At 52.3% G+C, this 20,082-nt stretch overlaps 8 protein-coding genes across 8 annotated transcripts; 2 read left to right on the top strand and 6 right to left on the bottom strand.

Annotated features, from left to right (window-relative positions):
- Positions 1–4,315: 4,315 nt before the first annotated feature.
- On the top strand, positions 4,316–5,536 carry CCOS01_01744 (polysaccharide deacetylase; the record flags this gene model as incomplete). Its single annotated transcript, XM_060449937.1, has 3 exons — positions 4,316–4,374; positions 4,669–4,788; positions 4,852–5,536. 3 exons carry the CDS (start codon positions 4,316–4,318, stop codon positions 5,534–5,536), a joined length of 864 nt encoding a protein of 287 aa, XP_060318587.1.
- A 1,974-nt stretch (positions 5,537–7,510) lies between these two features.
- Positions 7,511–8,710, bottom strand: CCOS01_01745 (uncharacterized protein; the record flags this gene model as incomplete). The annotated part of the gene is made up of 3 exons (XM_060449938.1): positions 7,511–8,119; positions 8,260–8,636; positions 8,692–8,710. The coding sequence occupies 3 exons, from the start codon at positions 8,708–8,710 to the stop codon at positions 7,511–7,513; spliced, it is 1,005 nt and encodes a 334-aa protein (XP_060318588.1).
- Positions 8,711–8,728: 18 nt separating this feature from the next.
- Positions 8,729–9,196, bottom strand: CCOS01_01746 (uncharacterized protein; the record flags this gene model as incomplete). The annotated part of the gene is made up of 1 exon (XM_060449939.1): positions 8,729–9,196. The coding sequence occupies one exon, from the start codon at positions 9,194–9,196 to the stop codon at positions 8,729–8,731; it is 468 nt and encodes a 155-aa protein (XP_060318589.1).
- Positions 9,197–9,828: 632 nt separating this feature from the next.
- On the bottom strand, positions 9,829–10,182 carry CCOS01_01747 (uncharacterized protein; the record flags this gene model as incomplete). The annotated part of the gene is made up of 2 exons (XM_060449940.1): positions 9,829–10,034; positions 10,122–10,182. 2 exons carry the CDS (start codon positions 10,180–10,182, stop codon positions 9,829–9,831), a joined length of 267 nt encoding a protein of 88 aa, XP_060318590.1.
- Positions 10,183–11,869: 1,687 nt separating this feature from the next.
- On the bottom strand, positions 11,870–13,561 carry CCOS01_01748 (C6 zinc finger protein; the record flags this gene model as incomplete). The annotated part of the gene is made up of 2 exons (XM_060449941.1): positions 11,870–13,394; positions 13,458–13,561. 2 exons carry the CDS (start codon positions 13,559–13,561, stop codon positions 11,870–11,872), a joined length of 1,629 nt encoding a protein of 542 aa, XP_060318591.1.
- A 1,012-nt stretch (positions 13,562–14,573) lies between these two features.
- CCOS01_01749 (thioesterase superfamily protein) lies at positions 14,574–15,077 on the bottom strand (the record flags this gene model as incomplete). The annotated part of the gene is made up of 1 exon (XM_060449942.1): positions 14,574–15,077. One exon carries the CDS (start codon positions 15,075–15,077, stop codon positions 14,574–14,576), a length of 504 nt encoding a protein of 167 aa, XP_060318592.1.
- Positions 15,078–16,053: 976 nt separating this feature from the next.
- Positions 16,054–17,631, top strand: CCOS01_01750 (uncharacterized protein; the record flags this gene model as incomplete). The annotated part of the gene is made up of 3 exons (XM_060449943.1): positions 16,054–16,232; positions 16,298–16,691; positions 16,819–17,631. The coding sequence occupies 3 exons, from the start codon at positions 16,054–16,056 to the stop codon at positions 17,629–17,631; spliced, it is 1,386 nt and encodes a 461-aa protein (XP_060318593.1).
- A 406-nt stretch (positions 17,632–18,037) lies between these two features.
- Positions 18,038–19,839, bottom strand: CCOS01_01751 (uncharacterized protein; the record flags this gene model as incomplete). The annotated part of the gene is made up of 4 exons (XM_060449944.1): positions 18,038–18,099; positions 18,161–18,776; positions 18,828–19,711; positions 19,767–19,839. 4 exons carry the CDS (start codon positions 19,837–19,839, stop codon positions 18,038–18,040), a joined length of 1,635 nt encoding a protein of 544 aa, XP_060318594.1.
- Positions 19,840–20,082: the final 243 nt, after the last annotated feature.

A 20,082-nucleotide genomic window follows, 5' to 3' on the forward strand; every position in this document is an offset into this window, starting at 1 on the left:
GGCGGAAACATGAAGACAAGAGGGAAGACGAGGCTGCGAAAAAGGATGTTAGAGAGCTGAATTTCGGCGGGACTCCGCAAAGAATTGGGACCCTTTGGAGTTGTCCGCCTTGACAAGCGTCTTGGGAGATGGAGACGAGAGGAGTACCCTCACCCAAAGTTGGCTCGCCGGCCGTCGATCTCGGGCGTCGTTAGTCCTCCGTATTCCGAGTACCACTCTGGGAGAGTCTGGGGTTCCGTTTCTTGAATACGATGCGACGGCGCTGGCCAAGCAGCTTAGCAGAGCGGCGCCGTTCCCAGTGAGCGCATCCGTATCTCTGTTACTGCCAATGAGACTTGAGCAGTTCAGCTGGGCAAAAACACCACAATTTCTTACGAGACCAGATCTTTGACGATGCGCCGCCTGACGTGGCCATGCATCGTGACGAGGAGCAGGGAACATCGCTACCACTTTCCGGCTGACGTCAAAGCCGCCCCGCGGGAGAGAACCATGTCTCGTCAGCTCATGGATTGCTCCATGTGTCTCAGTCAGAGAAAATCAGTTATCCCGAAGATGGTGAGAGTGCTGTCTTGGGTGTCCCACACCGGGCCCGCTCAAAGGCGACGAGCGTCATCTCCCCAGATATCATCGCGCACCTTCAGCGTCGCATCGCAGCTGGGGAGCGTTTGCTTCAAACTTCAAGGTGGTCTGGAAGAACAAAAAACAGGGACCTGTCACTGGATGGAGCTGCAGGCTGACGAGCGTTTCGGTGTAGTTGATGAATAAACGTCGGCTGATTTATCTGCACAATTGACAAAAGTACATACAGAGTAGTAGAAAAAAGCCTCTTCCGTTGGTTGTGCTTCTAGCCGTCGATCATGAACCTGAGCTCAGCGACTTGCATCGGCAATGTACTCTGCGGTCAGTCAAGCGGTCAGGCTGCCCGGGAGGTGGGCAAGATGAGATGCCGCGCCGGGTCAGCACATACCTCCATCCATCTTCTTCTCGTCTCTTTCGCCTCCCTTGCGCCCGACTATTGCTTGCTTCAGAATGGACTCAACCAGCGGTTGAGTGATCGCGGACAGTGATGCGAGAGAAACAGAACCAACAAAGCGATGCCCGCGATGCGACGTACGACACGACGCGGGGTTCCGGCAGGCTGGGGTATTCCTAGTCTACTGGGTCTTCTGGGGTCCTCTAGCTTTTTACAGCCAAGACCCAAGCATCTTGGCTTCCCCCTCTAAAGATGGAAAAGACGAAAGATTGGGATCCCACGTCCCCTGTAGGATACGGGTTGCGGCGGCGTCGGAGACTTCTCATGGAGCACTGGGTTGGTCCCAGTATAATGGTTCCTATTCTACCGGCCCTGTCTCTCCAAGACTCTCCAAGACCAGATTGATTAAGCAACCACCCCCAGTCACAGGGCCTGTCAAGACTTCAGGACAGTCCCAAGAATCGAACTCTATCAGCAGACCTCGCTCAACCTGCACGGCAGAAACGAGTTCGTCCCTTTTGTCGCGCCGTGAATCGTGGCGCTGCGCACTATGCTTGTTTCAGCCTCTGTCTCCGAGCACCGGCCATTTAATTCTCGCTCTCTATAGCTTTTGTGTAGGGTGTCTAGACAGTTTGGACATAGGCTGCGGACGACGATGAAGCGGGCTCTGCATAGGTCTGCAGCAGTAAAGCGAGGAACGCAACGTGAACAACTCCCGACGGTCCTCGAGGACATGCGTTTCCACGGGGCGCAATGTGGTGAACAGGGGTCCTTTTCTGACCGGTCTGTCAGCAGCTGCATCATGGGGAGCACTCCTCTCTTCTCTCACTCAACTTTTCTCAAGCTCTTATTCAACGAGTCCGGCGGTCGCATTGCCAAGCCACTATGCACCGAGAGACCCGATCATGACAGGGGACCATCAGAAAGAAACTGTCAAGGAAGGCCTGGGCCGCTGAGACTCGGCTTTGCTGTCTGCCCATCTTCTCTGATGGGGGGTGAACAACAGCAGTAGCTGACGGACGAGACCACGACAGGCCAAGCTTCATCGTCACAACATGACAAGTTCTGAAGGCGGGAAGCGCACTCGTTGCTCAATGCGCCTAGGCGGCGGCGCAGGAAGAGAAAGAGAGAGCCAAGATATCGTCGTCTTACGCGGGGCCATTCCGATATTTCAGGGTTCTCGAGGTCACGCTGTACGGCGTTCATAGGGCCATGAGGTCCCATCCTACGAGAATTGACGACACCCCCCAGTTCCTGCATCGCAGCAAAGTTCCACGACGTCCTCGTATTTCACTCCCGGCCGAGAGATGGGTTCCCATAAGAGCTTTGGACGATCGCCATCCAGAGAGACTCCAGAGAGCCCATCTGCGAGCCAGTCGCAGTCTGCGGTTGGGCCTTGGCACACGTCCCTGGTGCATTGGGCATGCCTGGCTTAAGTTCAGAGTCAACAAATGGAAGACAAAAAGTGAGAGCATGCGAACAGGTTCATCCTCTCGCTCAGCTACTCAGCAACTCAGCTCCGTTGTCGTCTTACCACACCAGCCAGGGGTCGTCCCCTTCTCCTTCGTCCACTTCCGTCCCTCCCTCTTCCAAGTCCATCCCCCCCCCCCCCCCCCCCCCCCCCCCCCACCCCCCTCTCTCCCCCCCCCCCCCCGGGGGGCCCCCCCCTCCCCCCCCCCCCCCCCCCCCCCCCCCCCCCCCCCCCCCCCCCCCCCCCCCCCCCCCCCGCGCGCCCGCGCGCGTGTGCGTGTGTGTGTGAGACACAAAACTGTGAGCAGCGTGGCAGCTGGGTACTATGAAATGCTAAGCGCTTTCCGTATTCCGCCCCAGGCAGACGGACAACGACTCGCACTAGCACGATGTAACTTAATCCTTAGCGCAGAGCCCTACTGGGAAGCGACGTCGAGGTAATCGGCGGGACGATCTATGGTTATCCGCGAGGGTGGAGAGGTTGGCAGGCATTCGGATCCCCAGCCTCCACGCTTCCGCAGCCCGTGGTGGTATTCCTGGAAATCCTGGAGACGATTGACGGCCCTAAGGGCAATTAAGCCCCAGAGACATGGCAGAGAGCCAGAGAGAGAGCCTCGTTCGGCATTTCTCCGTCTTTGCTATTGCCGGATCACCTCAGCACCAGCAGTACCGCGCCACAATGCAACAGTCTGTGTCGTTGCTGTTGCTGCTGCCTCCAGTATTGAGCGAATCGAGTCGCCTTTCTTTCTCGGGCCGTTTACTTTCCATCTGCAGAAAGCACACGCCTTTCTTCTGCGACGAGGTCCTGGTTCCCGTGCTGCGACGAAAGGGGGCCCCTTCGATTCTTCGAGGGGAACCCCTCGTTACAGTATCGGAAACACATTTTCATTCTTTCTCTCTCGTCGAGGACGCGCACCTCGTTTCTGTCCATTTTGGCGTCTTCGTCTTCTTCTGGGCGGAAAAAGACCCCCAGCCTCGAAGAAAACACCACATGCGCGGCCTTTGTCCCGCAACGGCGCCCCAATAGCTTTGCAACCAAAGCAAGACAAACCTCAAAGGTCCATCCCGAGACAGTATCGAGCGGCGCTTGTGGCTGACTCCACCCCGTTTACCTCTGGCTGAACGCTCGCAACTTGGTTCGTCGTGGGCGTAAATAGGTCTGCGCGAAAAGCTTACCGTTTTGCTTGGCACCGTTCACGCCATATCCCAGCCATCTCCGATGTGCTGCCCAACCTGCCTGGTTTTTCCATCTTTCGCTGCTACATGGACATTATGGCGCTCTGGTTGCGCCGCCGTTCGGGCGAAAGCAACTGATACCTTTTTTCGAGCAGGAAACCTGGTCGAGGATGACAGAATGACAGACGTCTCGAGCCAGCGCTCGAGCTGTTCCCTTCCATCCACATCCCGAAGTACCTACATGCGTTACGATTTTCCTTTTCCTTGCTGGTCGCCTCTCTTTTTCTCTTTTTGCAAAATACCCTGTTCTGCGTCTGCCTACAGGAGGGTGATCCCTTCCGTCCAGTCAGCTTACATGCCTCCAAGCCTCTTGACGTCAAAATGCGCCGGGGATCTTCTCCCCCCACGGCACATCATCAGTCCCCGTCGTTGCTCTCAAGTTACCCTGCCCATCATCATGACTAAAGTACCGTGGTTCGTATCGGAGCCTCATCGGGTGCTATTCCTCGTGCCCGCCAAGGCTCTATGGCAGCCTAGGGCTGAGCGGCCAGTCCGTCGTAAGGACGATGGCACGCGAAGGACGAGGGGCAAGCAAGTGCTGCTGCTGCGCGATCCGAAAGGCGGGATGGATGGATGGATGGATGGGGCACCGTCTTTGGTCCGCAGTCGTCCCGTTTTCTCAAACCCACTCCCACGATGAGGCAGGTTGACTATCCAGTCCGTCCACCACCCCGCCGCCAGGCTGTGCCGTGCGGGTTCTCTACCTTCTAGCGGATTTCTCATTAGACTCTATTCTAGGTACGGAGATGGGTCGACCCATACGTGAACTCTTGGCTTGGGCCCAGCTTCAACTCTGACCGTCAACTGTTCCATGTTTCCCTGTTCAAACCAATCTCCGTTGCGTCCCAAGTTTGGGTCATATAAGTCGTCTTTTCCCCCTCCCCTTCTACCCAACCTCTCGACTCTACTTCATCCTACATCCAGCACTCACAGCCAAGATTAATCAAGCATCTTGTAGCTTAATATCTACTCACGTCCGAGTCCCCCAGTCTCACTGACATCTCATCCTTCCCTGCCACTCAACCTCCCCCTACTCATCAGCCAACCGATACCATGCATTTCTCAACTGTTGTTGGCGCCGCTGCACTGGCTACCCTCGCCAACGCAAGGTAGGTTCCCGCATACCCTTCTTGGCCTCGGACACAGACATGAAACTAACATCACTCTCACAGCCCTCTCGTCCGCCGTCAAGGTCCCGCCGTTGGCCAGGTTATCTCCAAGTGCACACAGAACGGCGTCGTCGCCCTCACCTTTGACGATGGCCCCTTCACCTACACCTCCCAGCTGCTCGACACCCTCGCCGCAAACAACGTCAAGGCTACCTTCTTCGTCAACGGCAACAACTGGGGCAACATCGAGACGGCACCCGGCCCGGACAACATCCGCCGCATGAAGGCCGAGGGTCACCTCATCGGTTCCCACACCTACTCCCACCCGGACCTGAGCACCCTCTCCTCGGCGGACCGCATCTCTCAGATGACCCAGCTCGAGGACGCAACCCGCCGTATCGCCGGCTTCGCGCCCAAGTACATGCGCGCGCCGTTCCTCTCCTGCGACGCCGCGTGCCTGAGCGATATGGCCAGCCTGGGCTACCACGTCATCGACACCAGCCTCGATACGAAGGATTACGAGAACGACACCCCCGAGACCACGCACATCTCGGCTGAGAAGTTCAACAACGAGCTCAGCGCCGACGCCGCGGGCAACAGCTACATTGTTCTCTCCCACGACGTCCATCAGCAGACTGTCGTCTCTCTGGTGCAGAAGATGATCGACAACCTCAAGTCCAAGGGCTACCGCGCCGTCACCGTCGGAGAGTGCCTCGGCGACGCTCCCGAGAACTGGTACAAGGCCTAGAGTCCCTGTGCCTCGTGGTGAAAGTTCGTGAGAAGAGTGAGAAATTGGTAAAAATGGCATGGAGCATCGCATTGAGAATTTCTGGACAAGGTTTCTTTGGATTACACTTGCTTGTTCCGCCGGCTATACGTACATACACACATGGGTGGATATACCAGGGACACCCCATCGGCGCACGTCATTTCGTGGAGATACCAATGTTTAATCAAATTACTAGTACCTCGTATAAGTCTTTCAGCGTGTTTGCGTCGTGCATCAGTCTTTAACCCCCGGCCACTCATCAGTGTCTTCCCGCCCGGGCTGATGGTCTCAATTCTCGTATAAGTCAGATAAGGCAGCCCCGCCACCACGTTGTCTTCACAACCTAAGACTACACCCGCCTTGAGACCACAACCCCGACACCTCTGCATCTCACTCTACGCAATTCATTATGAGACCATCGTGTACCGTTTCACTTCCATCGATGAGTAGGCAATCATCTCAGTTCGCTTCGGTCCGGTGGCTCATCTGATAAGGCGTCTGACTTCGGTTAATTTCGCGAATAGAGAAATCCCCGTGGATTTTCGGGATCTTATCAGAAGATTGCGGGTTCGAGCCCCGTCTGGATCGAATTGATCAAGTACTGCCTGGTGTCAGCATATGCGTGACTTGAGTTCTTCTTGTTTTCTTTTCTTTTAACGCCAGCGAAGGATCGTATGGTCGTAAGGGTTTAATTAGACTTTTAGGTTCTGATGGTGTTGCGGGAAGTCTCATGGTTGACCGACTTTTGCCTTTCTTTGTCTTGCACATTCTGTCAGACCGAAAAGACGCCCCTCAATGTAATTATGTACCGTACACACATATACTAAGGTAGTCCTAACCTCTCGCCTGGATCTTACTCTTGAGCGTGTTGAGCCCACGATTCCACGAAAGCCCTCGGGGCACGCCGGTATGCATAGGAAAGGCAAGTAAGTGACGAGAAATCAACAGAATAGTATTTGATGCGCATTCAGGAAATATAGCGCATTAGACCTTGACTTCTGAGCTTCTTCATCTGAAGTTGCTCACCTGCCGATCGCAGAGCTAATGCGCTGTTCCTGGTGGCTTGGAAGGAATCTGACCCGTCAGGATCCCATGTGCTCCCTCACACATGTCTCACGTCGCTCGAATCAGCTATATCTCGAGCGTGCTTACCATAAGGCTCGGACGCTAGCTGCTTCCGCCCGCTCATATTTTCTGTGTGTTATGATTTAGGATAGGCGTAGAGAACCCGAAGATGACAGGCTACTGGGGCCTTTCTCTTAGTACCTACAAAGAGTAAGTCAAAATACTCAAGATTTTCGCCAAGACACAGCTCAGTAGGTTGAAAGATTATCTGAAAAGAACTTGAGCATGGTTAAGAGACTAGTCTATATCAAATGTCAGATTATACAGATCAATTGCCTTCCTTCGAGATACTCTTCGCAAGGGAATTCGTTCTCTCCTTCTTGCCGAATCAGAGCGTTTTACTTTGCTGGCCCAGTCAACAAATGAGCTATTTCAAGGCGGCGAAAAAGGCACCTTTCCTTGTCCTGCATTTCGAACAATAACATTGAAAGCTCGTAATCGTATATTTCATCGGTCCGCTCATGGTTTCAAGGTCAAAACCGTGAACCTCTTGACACTTAGCAGGCATGCAGTGCAGTATTGAGTTGTCGTTCTGCTCGTCAAAATTGTCATGGAACATATCCAACTTGACGTGGTTCTCGCGTTATTCCTCTCTAGGGTTTAGCCCGTTGACTACTACGTTCCAGACTGGTTTATGATGGTCATCGTCTCTCCTGTGCGGCCCTTCGCGACGGTAAAGTTTCATTTGCTTCAATACACCCCACAAACGTAGCCACCCACCAGAGATTAGGCCGGTCTTTTCGTCAGTTACGTACTCAATTTGGTAATCCTCAACCTTGATGAGCTAATGATCGGGCTTATACAGTCTGCCTGGTGCGACAGGAACGTCTACGGCGGCCCAAGACTAACTGGGAGCCCTATAGGCGAATAGGCGATAGGCGGTGAGCCAGAAGGAGTAGACACAGCAGGCACTCTCCAAAGGAGCTTCGATTCTAGATGGCGACGCCACATGCCTGCGATGTGTTCATCTCCGAGCACCTTTATCATCTCCTTAGCTATTGCAAAGAGAGCAATCATTCTGTCGCTGGGGAACGTGATCTTGCAGTCAGTGTATGTGACTACGATTTCGGACCAGCAATCGTATGCTTTTCGTGTGCTTTTCGTCTTTCCGCGGGCTCCGTTGTCGCCAAGCTGAAGATCCTCGATACGCGGACCTTCGTAGGGATCCTTGACAGGAATATCCGGGGGCCATATCTCCGCCGCACGACCTGACCGGCAACTCCAAAACACCTGACGCTCGCCGAAAGACACAACACGCCGAGAAACAAGGAGTTTTTGAAATACCCATGCCCTGGTGTTGACATGGGCTCGCCTGGCCTCCTCCTCCCAGAAATTCGCATCGACCAGATAACATGGATTTGTCTGACCTCCGAAGGTGTAGTGGTTAAGTGGTGGTCGGCAAGAATCGACGTCCCGCCTGTAAATAGGGAATTTGAACTGTCCAGTCCAGACAGAGCCGACAAGTTGCAGAATGCGTGAGAATACACCTTATCCATCAGGGTCGACTCGTGTCGCCAGTCGGCCAAGCCACCTCCCGTTTGAATGATGCAGAGAGCATCTATCCAGAGATAACGTACACCAAGTTTCCGAACAAAACAAGCTGCATCTCGATAAAGACGTGGTAGGCTCTCTAGAGGAATGCCTTCCAAAAGCTCGGCGGCGTTGCTCTTGGTCAGAATGAGACTGTTTGCGCTTCCCCAGCAATGACTTAAAGTCATATAGGGGCCATGAGGAGTTTCATCGCCAGTGTTGGTAATGCGGCAGACAAAACTCGATGTATCCAAGGGACCAATATCAATGAGGCGCGTTGGATACCACTTTGGATCAGTGGCAACTTCTCTGCACTTCTCATGATTAACTTTGCAATCTCGGAACCACGAATCCACGTGAGCAAAAGTCTGCTGCGATGAAGTGCTTTCAGAATATGTCTTGAGCGAGTAGGTTTGAGAGGAGCCTACAAAGCGGTCAGTCAAACCCGTTTTTAGCCTGAGTGACAATCTTCCTAATACAGACTAATAGAATAGACATGATAGTTCTCTTCAGTCTTTACAATGAAATGGCGTTCCCGTCAGGTTTCCTATATACCGATGCAGGGAATGCGTCTGAAAGATGCTTCCTGGTAATACCGCCGTAGTCTGGGAAAGTCCATAATGGGAAGGCTTGTGGATTGGCGAAAATTCGAAAGAACTCTTCACCCTCATATCCAGGCTTCTCGTAGGCCCGTAAGGCGTGTGTGATTGACATCGGACTGAGGATCCATCTTTGGTGATCTATGCCGGGGTCACTACCAGTTTCCACGCCTACGCTGTGAGAAGCAATTGGAGAATTAGAAGCTTCACCGCGGATCCAGTTTCTTGCGTCATGAGGCAGAATTACCCACAACCGATTACATACATAATAAACGGCTTTAACGGCACACTCGAGACTTCGGCAGGTCTTGTGATGAGATGTAGGCCGCTTTTCTTCTCTTGTCATCATAGAGTCTATGAATTGTTGGCAAGCCGAGCACATCATCTTCCAGGCTTGAGACCAAGGGGTAAATACTGCCTTGTAACTGGAGACGACAAGTAGTAGCTCAATGCCCAGTAAGTGATAGAGCTATGAAAAGGTAAAAGACTATCAGTGGTAAATGATTCAACAGAAACGGTAAGGCTTTAAATATGTAACTGGCCACGGGTCGACTCACGGGTGACGGCCGCATATATCACTTAGCGCCGGCAATCAACAGGTTGATAGGCAGGTTGCATGAAACAAACCAGAGGCGGGCGTCTGAGTTGGCTATTGATTGGTCCTAGTACGAATAGTTCAGATTGATGGGCGGGCAGAACAACTTTCTTGCTTTGAAATGCGCCTAAAGAAGACATGACGAAGCTACCCTCTCTTGCTTTTCTCTTTAATCGGTGCCTCTACTGTTCACTATCATACTTTTAGTAATTCCTCGAGCTGAAATGACAGGTCCGCATGAGTCCTGGTTAAGGCTTGGCCAATCTCGTAGCCAACCATCGAGAGACACTGCTGTGCTTGTACCGGTATATTGCAGACCTTGTTTGAGCACAACAATTGATTCGTGTAAGATTGTATTGGACCATGAGTCTCAAGCATCATCTAAGACTTGATCTCACGAGCAGATGTCCTCGAGACTCCTTTCAGAGTGTGCCGGTCTGTCCACCTGCAGTACAAGTGGCTACCTCCCTTCCCTGATTGAGAACAGACTGCTCGTTGGGAGGAATAAACTGAACGCAGCGCCCGAATCGATCGCATTCGCCATCCTTGGCGCCTACAGAGCATGCCGTCCCAACATTTCCAAACAGAGCGCTGCCCTTTCCGTCGACGAAACTGCGCGGCACAGAAGCTATAATTTTCACGTGGTTAGCGAATTGTAACAAAGTATACCTCGTGTACTATGCAGGCGGTTTAGAATGGGATAGGAACTACCCACCTGCGAAAGCGTTGCCAACGGCAAAGGCGGCGACGGTCAAGAAGATGGCGGAGAACTGCATGGTGGTGGTGATAGGTGTAAATTGACGGAAAGTCGAAGAAATATGTTGATTATAATAGTTAACGTGCACCTGGCAGCAGTAGAAGAGAAAAGACGGATTGCGATGATTGGAAGTTGTTTGCTGAAGATCAATGTTGAATAATCGGAAATGAGTTTCCTTTATACGCAGTCGCGTCAAGGCAATATGACCCTCGTGCACTATAACATATGCATTCTAAGCTTATTTCTTACCTTCTTTTCCTTCCTCAGTCCTCGTGGAGTTGCAGTGCTGACTCCCTCATACGAGGTCGAGACGCCTGACATCCGCGACAGTGGGTTTGGCATACTGCTGGATGCTTGTTCTTCTATAGACAAGGGGTGGATAGGGCGATGGGCCCGTTGTTCAGCCTCTCGGTTTCGGTGTTAATCAGCGCAAGGAGCTGGCTCTTCTGGGTGATCGCTTGCTCTTCTGGGCTAAGCTACCGCCTAATCCTTCTTTTTCGTTCGTTTGATGATTTCTTGGCCCCGGATCCGCGGCAGACATGGCATTGGCGCGGGGAGCCCTACCGACGGGATGAATTCAGCCAAGGGCAACATGGATTCCTGAAACACCAAGTCTCCAGTTCACGCGCTGCCATAGGAGCTTGGTCGTACGTCTGGCAGCGGACACCTGGCCAGTAATTGGACCGTGCTGTTCAGAGATATGTGACAATAACTTGCTGAGTGGCACTCTAGGCGGGCATGCCGCAGGCGAGTTGTGGCATGACTGGGACAGGTGTAGACAGCGCCTCCCTACCTCCATACCATCATCTAGGCTCTGTAAAATATGGCACTGCTCCAAGGGGCTGTCTGATACAGGTTGTCTTGCGTGTGTCAAAGCGTTTCAAAATCCGGACGAAGCGGTGGGCTCGTAGTACGACACGAAGGGCTTATTTCTGGCAGCTGCCATCCAATACTATGCGCTCTATGTGCTTAGCTTTCTAAGAGCTTAGGCAGTCAAAATAAGGGACGAATCAAACTCTCAAGAGACAGGGCATTGCTTGTGAGGTTGTCGCATTGGACGACGGTGACCGATGGAACCCCGATGGCTTCGATGCATCGAGTCGATGGCTACATGCACGAAATCATTATTTTTCTCTTTTTGTGATGTCGTGATGACTTATCTGCTAGACAAGAGCCATGGCTGCATATCCTTAGTGAACAATGGTTACAGATCAATACACCTAGTGATTCCACTAGGCCGTGTTACTACATTATTTCTTCTATGCTGGGCTCCTACTACTGGGTTTAAGACTTCACGTGGTGGGACGGTGTTGATAACAATTAATAAACACAGTAAGTCCTTCAGAATACAGGGTTTGCCTTGCCATGGGATGCTCCTTCGATTAAGTCAATCTTGTATGCAGTTGGAAGACTGACACACTTGTGTCGGTTTCGCCTCTCCGTGGATCCCGCGGGTGCTAAACGAATTTTAGCAGACCAACACCCGCCGGCAGCCCACCTAGGCATCAGACAGGCAGCGTGAGCGGTAAGAGTAAGATACGGAGCACACCAGAATAAGACGCTGCTTAACATGGTTTCTTATCACCATACTATCTTGTCTAAGTTAAAAAGTACGTAGACAACGACCTTCTCCCTGTCAGCGCATAGTTACATTAGGCTGTCACATAGAGTATGAACAATCATTCATGGTCAACCCGTACAGGTACTTAGTAGCTAAAGCATACACTGCGACTCTCCCAATCCAACACCACAGGGTCCCAAAGCTGCTTCTCAACGGTCACGGAGGACTCGCCAAAGACAACATTACAGTCGACAACATGCCGTTGGTCGTTCGTGATACGACCCGTCGAAGCCATCGTATTCACCCACTCCATGATGACTAGGAATGCACTTGTGTCCCAAAGCCCGTCACGCCGAGGGAAGTCCTTGAAGAGTTTGACGATAGCATGTCTCACTCCAGGCATTGTGCACATGAGGAACACAGTACACAGAGGCCAAGTCGGGCCGTCCTCGATCGTGAAAATCTCTGTTGCCTCTGCACCATTCCGGTTCTCCGCATCGTGGACCTCGAGGAGCTGTCTGCTCATTGATATAATGTCCATGAATGCGGGCATGATGCGCTTGGTGTCCTCCACATCGGTCCAGCCGGCACAGCGTATCACGCTCCAGAGGTACAAGTAGTGTATTCTGAGGCTGATGGCCTTATAGTAGCTCTTGAAGTCCGCCTCCTTTTCGGTCTCTGCTTTGACGGCGAGCGGTTGGAAGGCAAGGTGCCAGGCGTCGGTGAAGCGTACAAAACTCCGGACGCGTGCTTGCGAGCTCGGCGAGGTGTACTCAAGCGGCGGCTTCTCTGGTAATGGAGCGGTAGATCCCTCAACTATGAACCCAGTGTATAGCGGTGCATGATGCTCGACGTGGTGGCGAACGACGTTCCACCAGCGGCGGGCAGCCTCCAGCGTCTCAAACTTCGTGGGCATTTCGTCGACCGCGTACCGCGTCTTGCGTCCGCGGCAACACCACGGTACTCTGGTCTTTGTCTCTTTCGGGTGCGCTCCGCCGTGAGTCCAAGATTGGAGACTCAGATACTGGAAGCTAGTCATTACTTCTTCTAGCAGGGGGCTCGAATCCGCGCCTTGGCTTGGTGGGCACTGGTCAAGGATGCGGGACCCGTGGTTGATGTGGTTCAATCCAGCTGCCTTGTTGCCTCGAAAGCACTCGAAGATGATGAACAAAAGACATGCTGTCAGCGTACGTTCGAGAGACATTGGTGTTGAGTAGAGGATGTTCATCGATTTCGTGTAGTGGAACAGAGCATCCGAGTCGAATCTACCTCGCCCGAGGAGACGTTGTTCTCGCGTAGTGGCACCTAGGGCCGCAGCGCCTACGGCCAAAGCTGCATGTTTAATGGCTGGATCGTTCCATGAGAGTTGCGGGATAATCTGCGTGAGCAGATCGGATCGGAACAGAATGGCGGTGTTGGTGAAGGATAGCCAGTAGTCGAAGTGGTCCTTCTCCAGCTGGCTCGAGAAGACGAGAGTCGAGTAGTTTGGCTCAAGAAGTACATCGAGGACTCTGCTCTTTTCTTGTTTCGGTTTTGGATACAGTAACCGATGCTTGGGTGGTAACTTGGAGGGCTTAGTTTTGGTTTCTTTGTAGCCTCCACAGTGGCCTTGGTACTTCAAGCAAGCCGCGCACGCTGGTCTGCCCTCGTCGCACTTGACGCGGCGAAGCCTAGAGGTGGCATGAGTATCACTACTACGATTGAGTAAGGCAGATCCTCTATATGTGACTTACTTGCAGGTGACGCAGCCACTGCGAACCTTTGGCTTGCTGGCTCGGACTTGTTGTGGTTTAGAGTCGAGGGCAAACTTTGTGATCATAGGGCGAAGATCATTCATGATGACTCGGATGGACAATCTGTGGCTGGATACTTTGCTGCGCTAAGCTGGTTTAACGCATGGTATGTGGTGCAAAAGTCACTCATTATATGCTAGTATCATAGTTTCGAGATGAAGAACGATGTCAAATAAGAGGCGAAATGATAGCCGGGATGGTCATCCTGAAGCGGGTGATGTTAACATTTTCGGTCGACCAGTAAGGGCTTGCCAGGGTTACCTCCGGCATAAGCACTAGCGCACGTCTGGCCAGATCAAACCATTATTACCCTACAGACACCTCGATAGCAACGCTGCAACGGGTCTCTTTTATTTTGCTGCCTGGCTCGGTTACGATCCTTCGAAACCCGGACCTGATTTTCGTCCAACGGCCTTTAAACCCGCTTTGGTACAACACCTCTCATAGCTGTGCTGAGATCCGGATCAGGATATATTTTTCATATTAGCGCTTAGTTCCGTTATTTCCACGTTGTCAGATTTCCGACCCCCATGTCGACTCTGCTAAAGACAACAAGATCAGAGTCCGAACCGTGTGGGGCCTGAGTTGTATCCAATACGATCCTATTAAGCGTGAGCCAGTAGATGGACATTAGCCTAACCAGCCGTCTTTGGCCTCAACATGTGACGATCCTGGTTCCCTCGATAACGGCCGTAAGTATGTCATATCTCAACGGCCAGCTAGACTGATGACAAACCGACGAGAAGGAGTCAACTCCGGGATCTGCCCACTGATGATTCGTGAGCTTCAACCGCGGCACGCCGAACAGTGGATTCAGATACTGACTTTGTTTAGGCAGCTATCACGAACCTTGCTATTCTGATATCTGTCTTTCTACTCGTTATTCATACAGTTCATTGCGCCAGCCATTATCAATCCAGCTCGATCATCAACGGCCGCAGCAGCAGTAGCAGCCATGAACCAGCCTTGTGATGATGGCCCGCCTGGTGCCCTGGGCCTGGGTAACGTACCCAGTCTCCAAGCACTAGTCGCACTCCATTCACTCCTCATGAGTTTTCATCGACTTCTCACGAACTTGGTGTGCCTTCCGTTCGCCACCGTAGCGCCCCTGGTCCCGTCGGCTGGGTTGACCTTGTAGATGTTGACGTGGGTGAACGCCAAGCTGCCTCCGACCTTCTCAATCTTGCCCTCAATCTCAATTTCGTCTCCCAACTTGGCGCCTGAGAGGTAGCTGATGTTGATATCGACGCTCACACCCGTTGCCTCACGGAGGTCCCATGCCGCGATCGCCAAGCCGCCAGCCCAGTCCACAATGGTCGCCGAGACACTGCCGTGGATGCTTCCTGACGAGTTCAAATGGTTCGCGGTGACGGGCAGACGTGCGATGATGAGTCCCTTGGAGGCGTGAGTGAGCTTCAGGCCGGGGTTAAAGAGGAAGGCGTAGATTGGGGATGCGTTGCAGCGGGTTGAGATGTAGTTCTCGATGTGAGCGAAGGTGGCGGGGTCTGATTGCGCAGAGGGGCCGGTGGCCGGTGGTGGTTGAGATGGCGTGGAAGACATTATGAAGCGTTTGTAGTTTCTGACTGCAGGCTGTGGTAATTACAGGATATGAATTCAGTTACAAAAGTGATTCGCGATGCCGGAGGTCAACGACACTGTTGAGTTGTTGAGTGACACAATCCGAGAGCGAAGGCACGTGCGCCAAAGATTTCTTTGCGGTCGGGCGGACTCCGTCCGAAGTCGGCCCCGAAGAACCCGCTTTTGCCGTCGGGGCGGAAGAAATGCATCAGTGGCTCTGGATGATGCTCAGCTCTGAACGCCGTAGCAAATATCAAGTAGAGAGACTTAGAGATTCTTTTTTCAAGGAAATCGCTATGAGATGTCCTCACATATTTGCAGCAAGTGGCCAGGAAGTCAATGGAATGCAACCAGCAAGAACGGTCAAGGCGAACCGTGTTCTCCGCAAAGCTCACCAATCATGGGAAGTGAGAAATGCCAGCACCCACAGCCAAATACATGACGGCTTGGTCATGCAACTGGCAGAACGACGATTGACGAAGCGACATTGAAACTTGATATCAGAAACACGGCCCGTCGGCAATTACGACCAATGAAGACAACACAAGGTGAAAGACGCCACAGTAAACCCGGATAAACAATCGCGGCTGCAAAGCGAGTAATGTAGTCGGGACGATACTCGAAGTGACGACATTCGCATGGCGTTGCTTCTATCCAACTTGGGCTGGCGTCAGTTGCAGATTTGCCCTAGCCGTTGCGTGGAACAACTAGCAAGATGATCATTGGGCCGGTTTCGCCAGCGTGGAGCCAGTTCCGTGTCAGCAAGCAGGGGTTCCTTCGAGGCCGTTATGTCCGGCCAGGTCGAGATGTCGGTTTAGACCCACTCGGCCAGCCGATGATTGTACGCTGCCGTTGACCGGTGTTTGTATAAGTGAAGACGATGGTCGTGGGTTGCTGGGAAACTCGATGTTTGTAAGGCCATGAAGTTACGCTGCTTCTTGCAATTTCTGCTAATAAGATGGCAAAATTAGAAACGGCCCCAGCAACCTTTGCAGTTGACGAAAATGGCGCTGAAGGGGCGAGCTTTCCAGTTGTCGTTGACTGGGAAGGAGATGAAGATGCTGAGAAACCAACAAATTGGTCAGTGTCGAAGAAGTGGATCAACGTCCTTCTCATATCAACACTCACCCTAATCTCGTAAGTTTCTATCATTCAAGAATCGAAAAGCGGTATTGCCTCGATGTTGACAATCTCTTTCCAAGGCCATTCGGCTCTTCAATGTTCGCACCCAGTACGAGCGAGACAATGAGAGAGTTTCACTCCACCAACGTGGATCTCGAATCCTTCAGTGTTTCCATCTTCGTGCTTGGCTATGCTTTCGGACCCTTGATTCACGGACCTTTGAGCGAGCTTTACGGCCGGCTAATTCTCTACCACATCAACTCCCTCCTCTTTATCCTAGCCAATGTTGCTTGCGCACTGTCAATTTCACTACCGATGCTCATCGTCTTCCGTCTCATCACTGGCCTCGTTGGTTCCTGCCCGTTGGCTATCGGTCCAGCTAGCGTCTCAGATTTGTTCATCCAGGAGGAACGAGGAAAGGGGCTTGCGGTCTGGAACCTACCAGTGCTTTTAGGTCCGGCCATTGGGCCCTTAGTTGGAAGCTACTTGTCGGTGGCTACTGGTTGGCGGTGGAACTTTTGGTTCCTAGCAATTGCGGCATGCACCCACGAGTAACAAGTCAAGATCAACCGGAATTCATAACTAACGAGATGTGCAATAGATGGGAGCGATCTACATCGCTACGCTACTACTGCTCCGAGAAACTCATTCGCCAACTCTACTAGGACGGAAAGCTCGAAGACTACGTAAGAAATACGGAAACCCGGAGATATCATCCGTTTTGGTATCCAAGAAGCCCCCGCGGGCCACATTCCTGAACGCAATCATTCGACCGACCAGACTTCTCGTCTATTCACCCATTGTTCTGACTCTCTCTATCTGCGCCGCAGTCAACTACGGCTTCATCTACATCATCTTCACCACCATGACCTCGACATTCATGAGCCGATATGGGCTCAGTAAAGGCGATGTCGGCCTTACTTACTTGGGCTTTGGCATCGGAAACATTGTAGGAAACGTAACCCTCGGAGCTCTCTCCGACAAGCTTGTGAAAGCCATAGCCGGCAAAGGAGAGATGAAGCCCGAATACCGACTTCCGCCATTGATACCAGGCAGCCTTCTAGTCCCGGTCGGCTTGTTTCTGTACGGCTGGACCTTGCAGTACAACGTTCATTTCATGGTGCCGCTGGTTGGCACCTTCCTGGTGGGAGTCGGTACCATCCTCATTTTCATGTCCATCAACTCGTACTTGGTCGATGCCTTCACCGAGCATGCAGCCAGCGCGGTTGCCGCGAGCACCGTGTTGCGTAGCTTAGGTGGGGGTTTGCTTCCGCTTTGCGGAGGGAAGTTGTACGAAGCTGTGGGTGATGGATGGGGCAATTCGATTCTTGGGTTTATTGGAGTTGCTTTTATCCCTGCCGTATGGTTGTTGTACAAGTTTGGGGAACGACTCAGATTAAAGTCTCGAGTTTAGGCAATGAAAGCTTTTAATTTCTGAAAGCAGAGTCTTCGATGTAATTTTACTGTCTTCGTGATTGAAAGACAACAACAAATCAAGAGGACAAGGTAGTTTAACATAACAGTCTTTCTGCTGTCTGCTGGACTGTGATACCATTGCGTCTTCCTCAGTAGTTGCGAACCTTCCAAGCTGTAATAGTCTTACATGAGGAAACCCAATCTCTGTCCTCTTTGAAGGCAACCTACTCAACTTCCCGTACTTCCATGACCCAATCTCGAGCCGTCAGAGCGGCATGGCCATCAAACAATTCGAATTCCAACTCCAAAAGATAAAAGAATTCCAGCAAGATATTCTCAAACTCCCAATCGTTAGAGCCATCCTTTGACACTTGCTTTACGGCGCAACTAATCTGCTAGCTGCATCAACCAATCCGCTGACTTGAGCCGAGTATCGCCCCCAGGCGAGCCGCAAAAACAGAGCCCCCTGGTCCAACATGCTGTCAGCCAGCAGCCTAAAAGCACAGCGTTCTGCGTCTGGGTATTACCTGAATGTTTCTTTCCGAGCGCCTTTGCCCTCCTCTTCTTCACTTTGAGAGACCGTCTCATTTTGGAGTCGGCCTTTGATGCACCTCTGCGCACCGGCCGTGCTACATCGGTGGACGCGGTAGCAGGGGCCTCCCAGTATTGGCTTTGCGAAGGGGGCCGGTCGAGATCAACGTAAGACAGTTCTCGCTCAATTTCTTCGACACTCTCAGTGCTTTCGGTAGTCTCGGGGGTCGATTCTGTGGTGTGCTTCTCCTTTCGAGTAAATTTCGCCCGCAGGTTCTCGCCAAATTTGGTCGCAACTTCAGGGGGTATGTGCTGCTGAGGCAGGGGGGAGGAATCCGTGTCAGTTGTTTCGGCCTCATCGTCATCGGCAGCGCAAGCACCGTAGGTGCGAGGCTCGTCTTCTGCTATCTCGAATCCGTCATACACAATGTCGTCTTTGCGGCCCTCGGCTTCGGCAAGGTGAACTAGTAGATCCTCCTCCTCGCTGTCGTAGTCGCTGCTGAGACTGGAGACAGCAAGATACTCTTGAGAGTGAAGAGCGGAAAGTTCCTTATTCACCGGTCGTGTTCTGGGCCTGTGAGGTACCGAGCCATCAAGGATCAGGTTGTTCTCCTAAGAATGAACCGTGAATTTGATGCCCGCCGCCTGGCCCAGCTTTCTGACGAACGGGATGCACTGGCCGGGGCGCTGAGGCGTACCGCACGGCGCTCTGCTGATATGGATTTCGTAATGAGGCGCGAGGCCTTGGTATCGGAGGCGTTTGCGAAGTCGATTCAAGTCCTTGAGGGAGATGTCGTGGCTGTCTGCTGGCTTGATATCGTGGGCAAACACCATCGCATAGACCATGTATGTGGCGAGTTTCTTTTCGATATGACCTGCTCTCCAATTGCCGCAATTATCTGCCGTCATCGGCTTGCCGGCGCCATCGTAGAAGGTTCGAAGGTTGAGACCGAGGTGTCGAGCCATTCTCTTCACTCGTCGGTGCCATCGCGCATGGTAGAGAAAGTTATCTTTCGACTCTCGGAGAGGAATGAATGATGTACCGCTCACAGCGAGCTTGAGAACATCCAATGAGGAATCTGAACCCCTAATAGCGATGAAGCCCAAGGTTTTGGTGGCGAACTTGTGCTTCACTTGGGCGTCTCCTTCCTCGCCCCGATACTCAGCGTTTCCGATACACTTCAGCACTCGAAAGTCGGTCCCGGACTGCCTGTAGATGAAATCGCCTTGTTCAGTTTCCCAAAGCGCGTACTCGGTATTCGCTTGTTCGTCACTCAGCTGCGTTCGGCCTGAATCAATTTCTTGCAGAGCATCGAAGTGGGGGCGGCCGTCCACCATTCTCTTGAAGAAATAAATGTTCCTGGGCGACTGGGTGGAGGAATCACCTTCGGTAACAGGCTCTCTCTTGACGGCGACCTCGATGTTGGTGTGTTCCGGCTTCTTCGAGCCTGGGGTCACAATGCGATCGATCGTGGGTGGCAGACTTTGGCGGTGGACTTCAACACTAGGTACCGCAACATCACATGATCTTCTCTCTAAGACGATGACTGAGTGAGATGTAAGCTAAGTACATATGCGTAGCAGAGGGATAGGATATCTTACCCGGACCAGAAGAACTCTGCTGCTCTCCAGTGCTGGCAGCACCTTGAGGGGTAGAACGAACAATGTAGTTCATGCTGTTTGGTTGGTTCGGCAAGTGTTGTTGAGCAGGAAGCTAAATTATTTGGTGACAACTTATTCGTCCCAGTAAGATGAATTTGAGTTAGAGAAGGGGCTCAAACTGTGAGAAAAGCTTTTCGACATGTACTCTTGCGTCGAGTCAGTGAAGTAATCAGGATACTCAGGAAAAGCAATGAAGGAGAAGTGCGACGCGTGGCGAGCGCGACAATTGGAAGAACTAGGCGCGGGGATGAAGGTA

This window comes from Colletotrichum costaricense (assembly GCF_030867565.1).
Source record: "Colletotrichum costaricense strain IMI 309622 chromosome Unknown Scaffold_2.1, whole genome shotgun sequence".
NCBI lineage: Eukaryota > Fungi > Ascomycota > Sordariomycetes > Glomerellales > Glomerellaceae > Colletotrichum > Colletotrichum costaricense.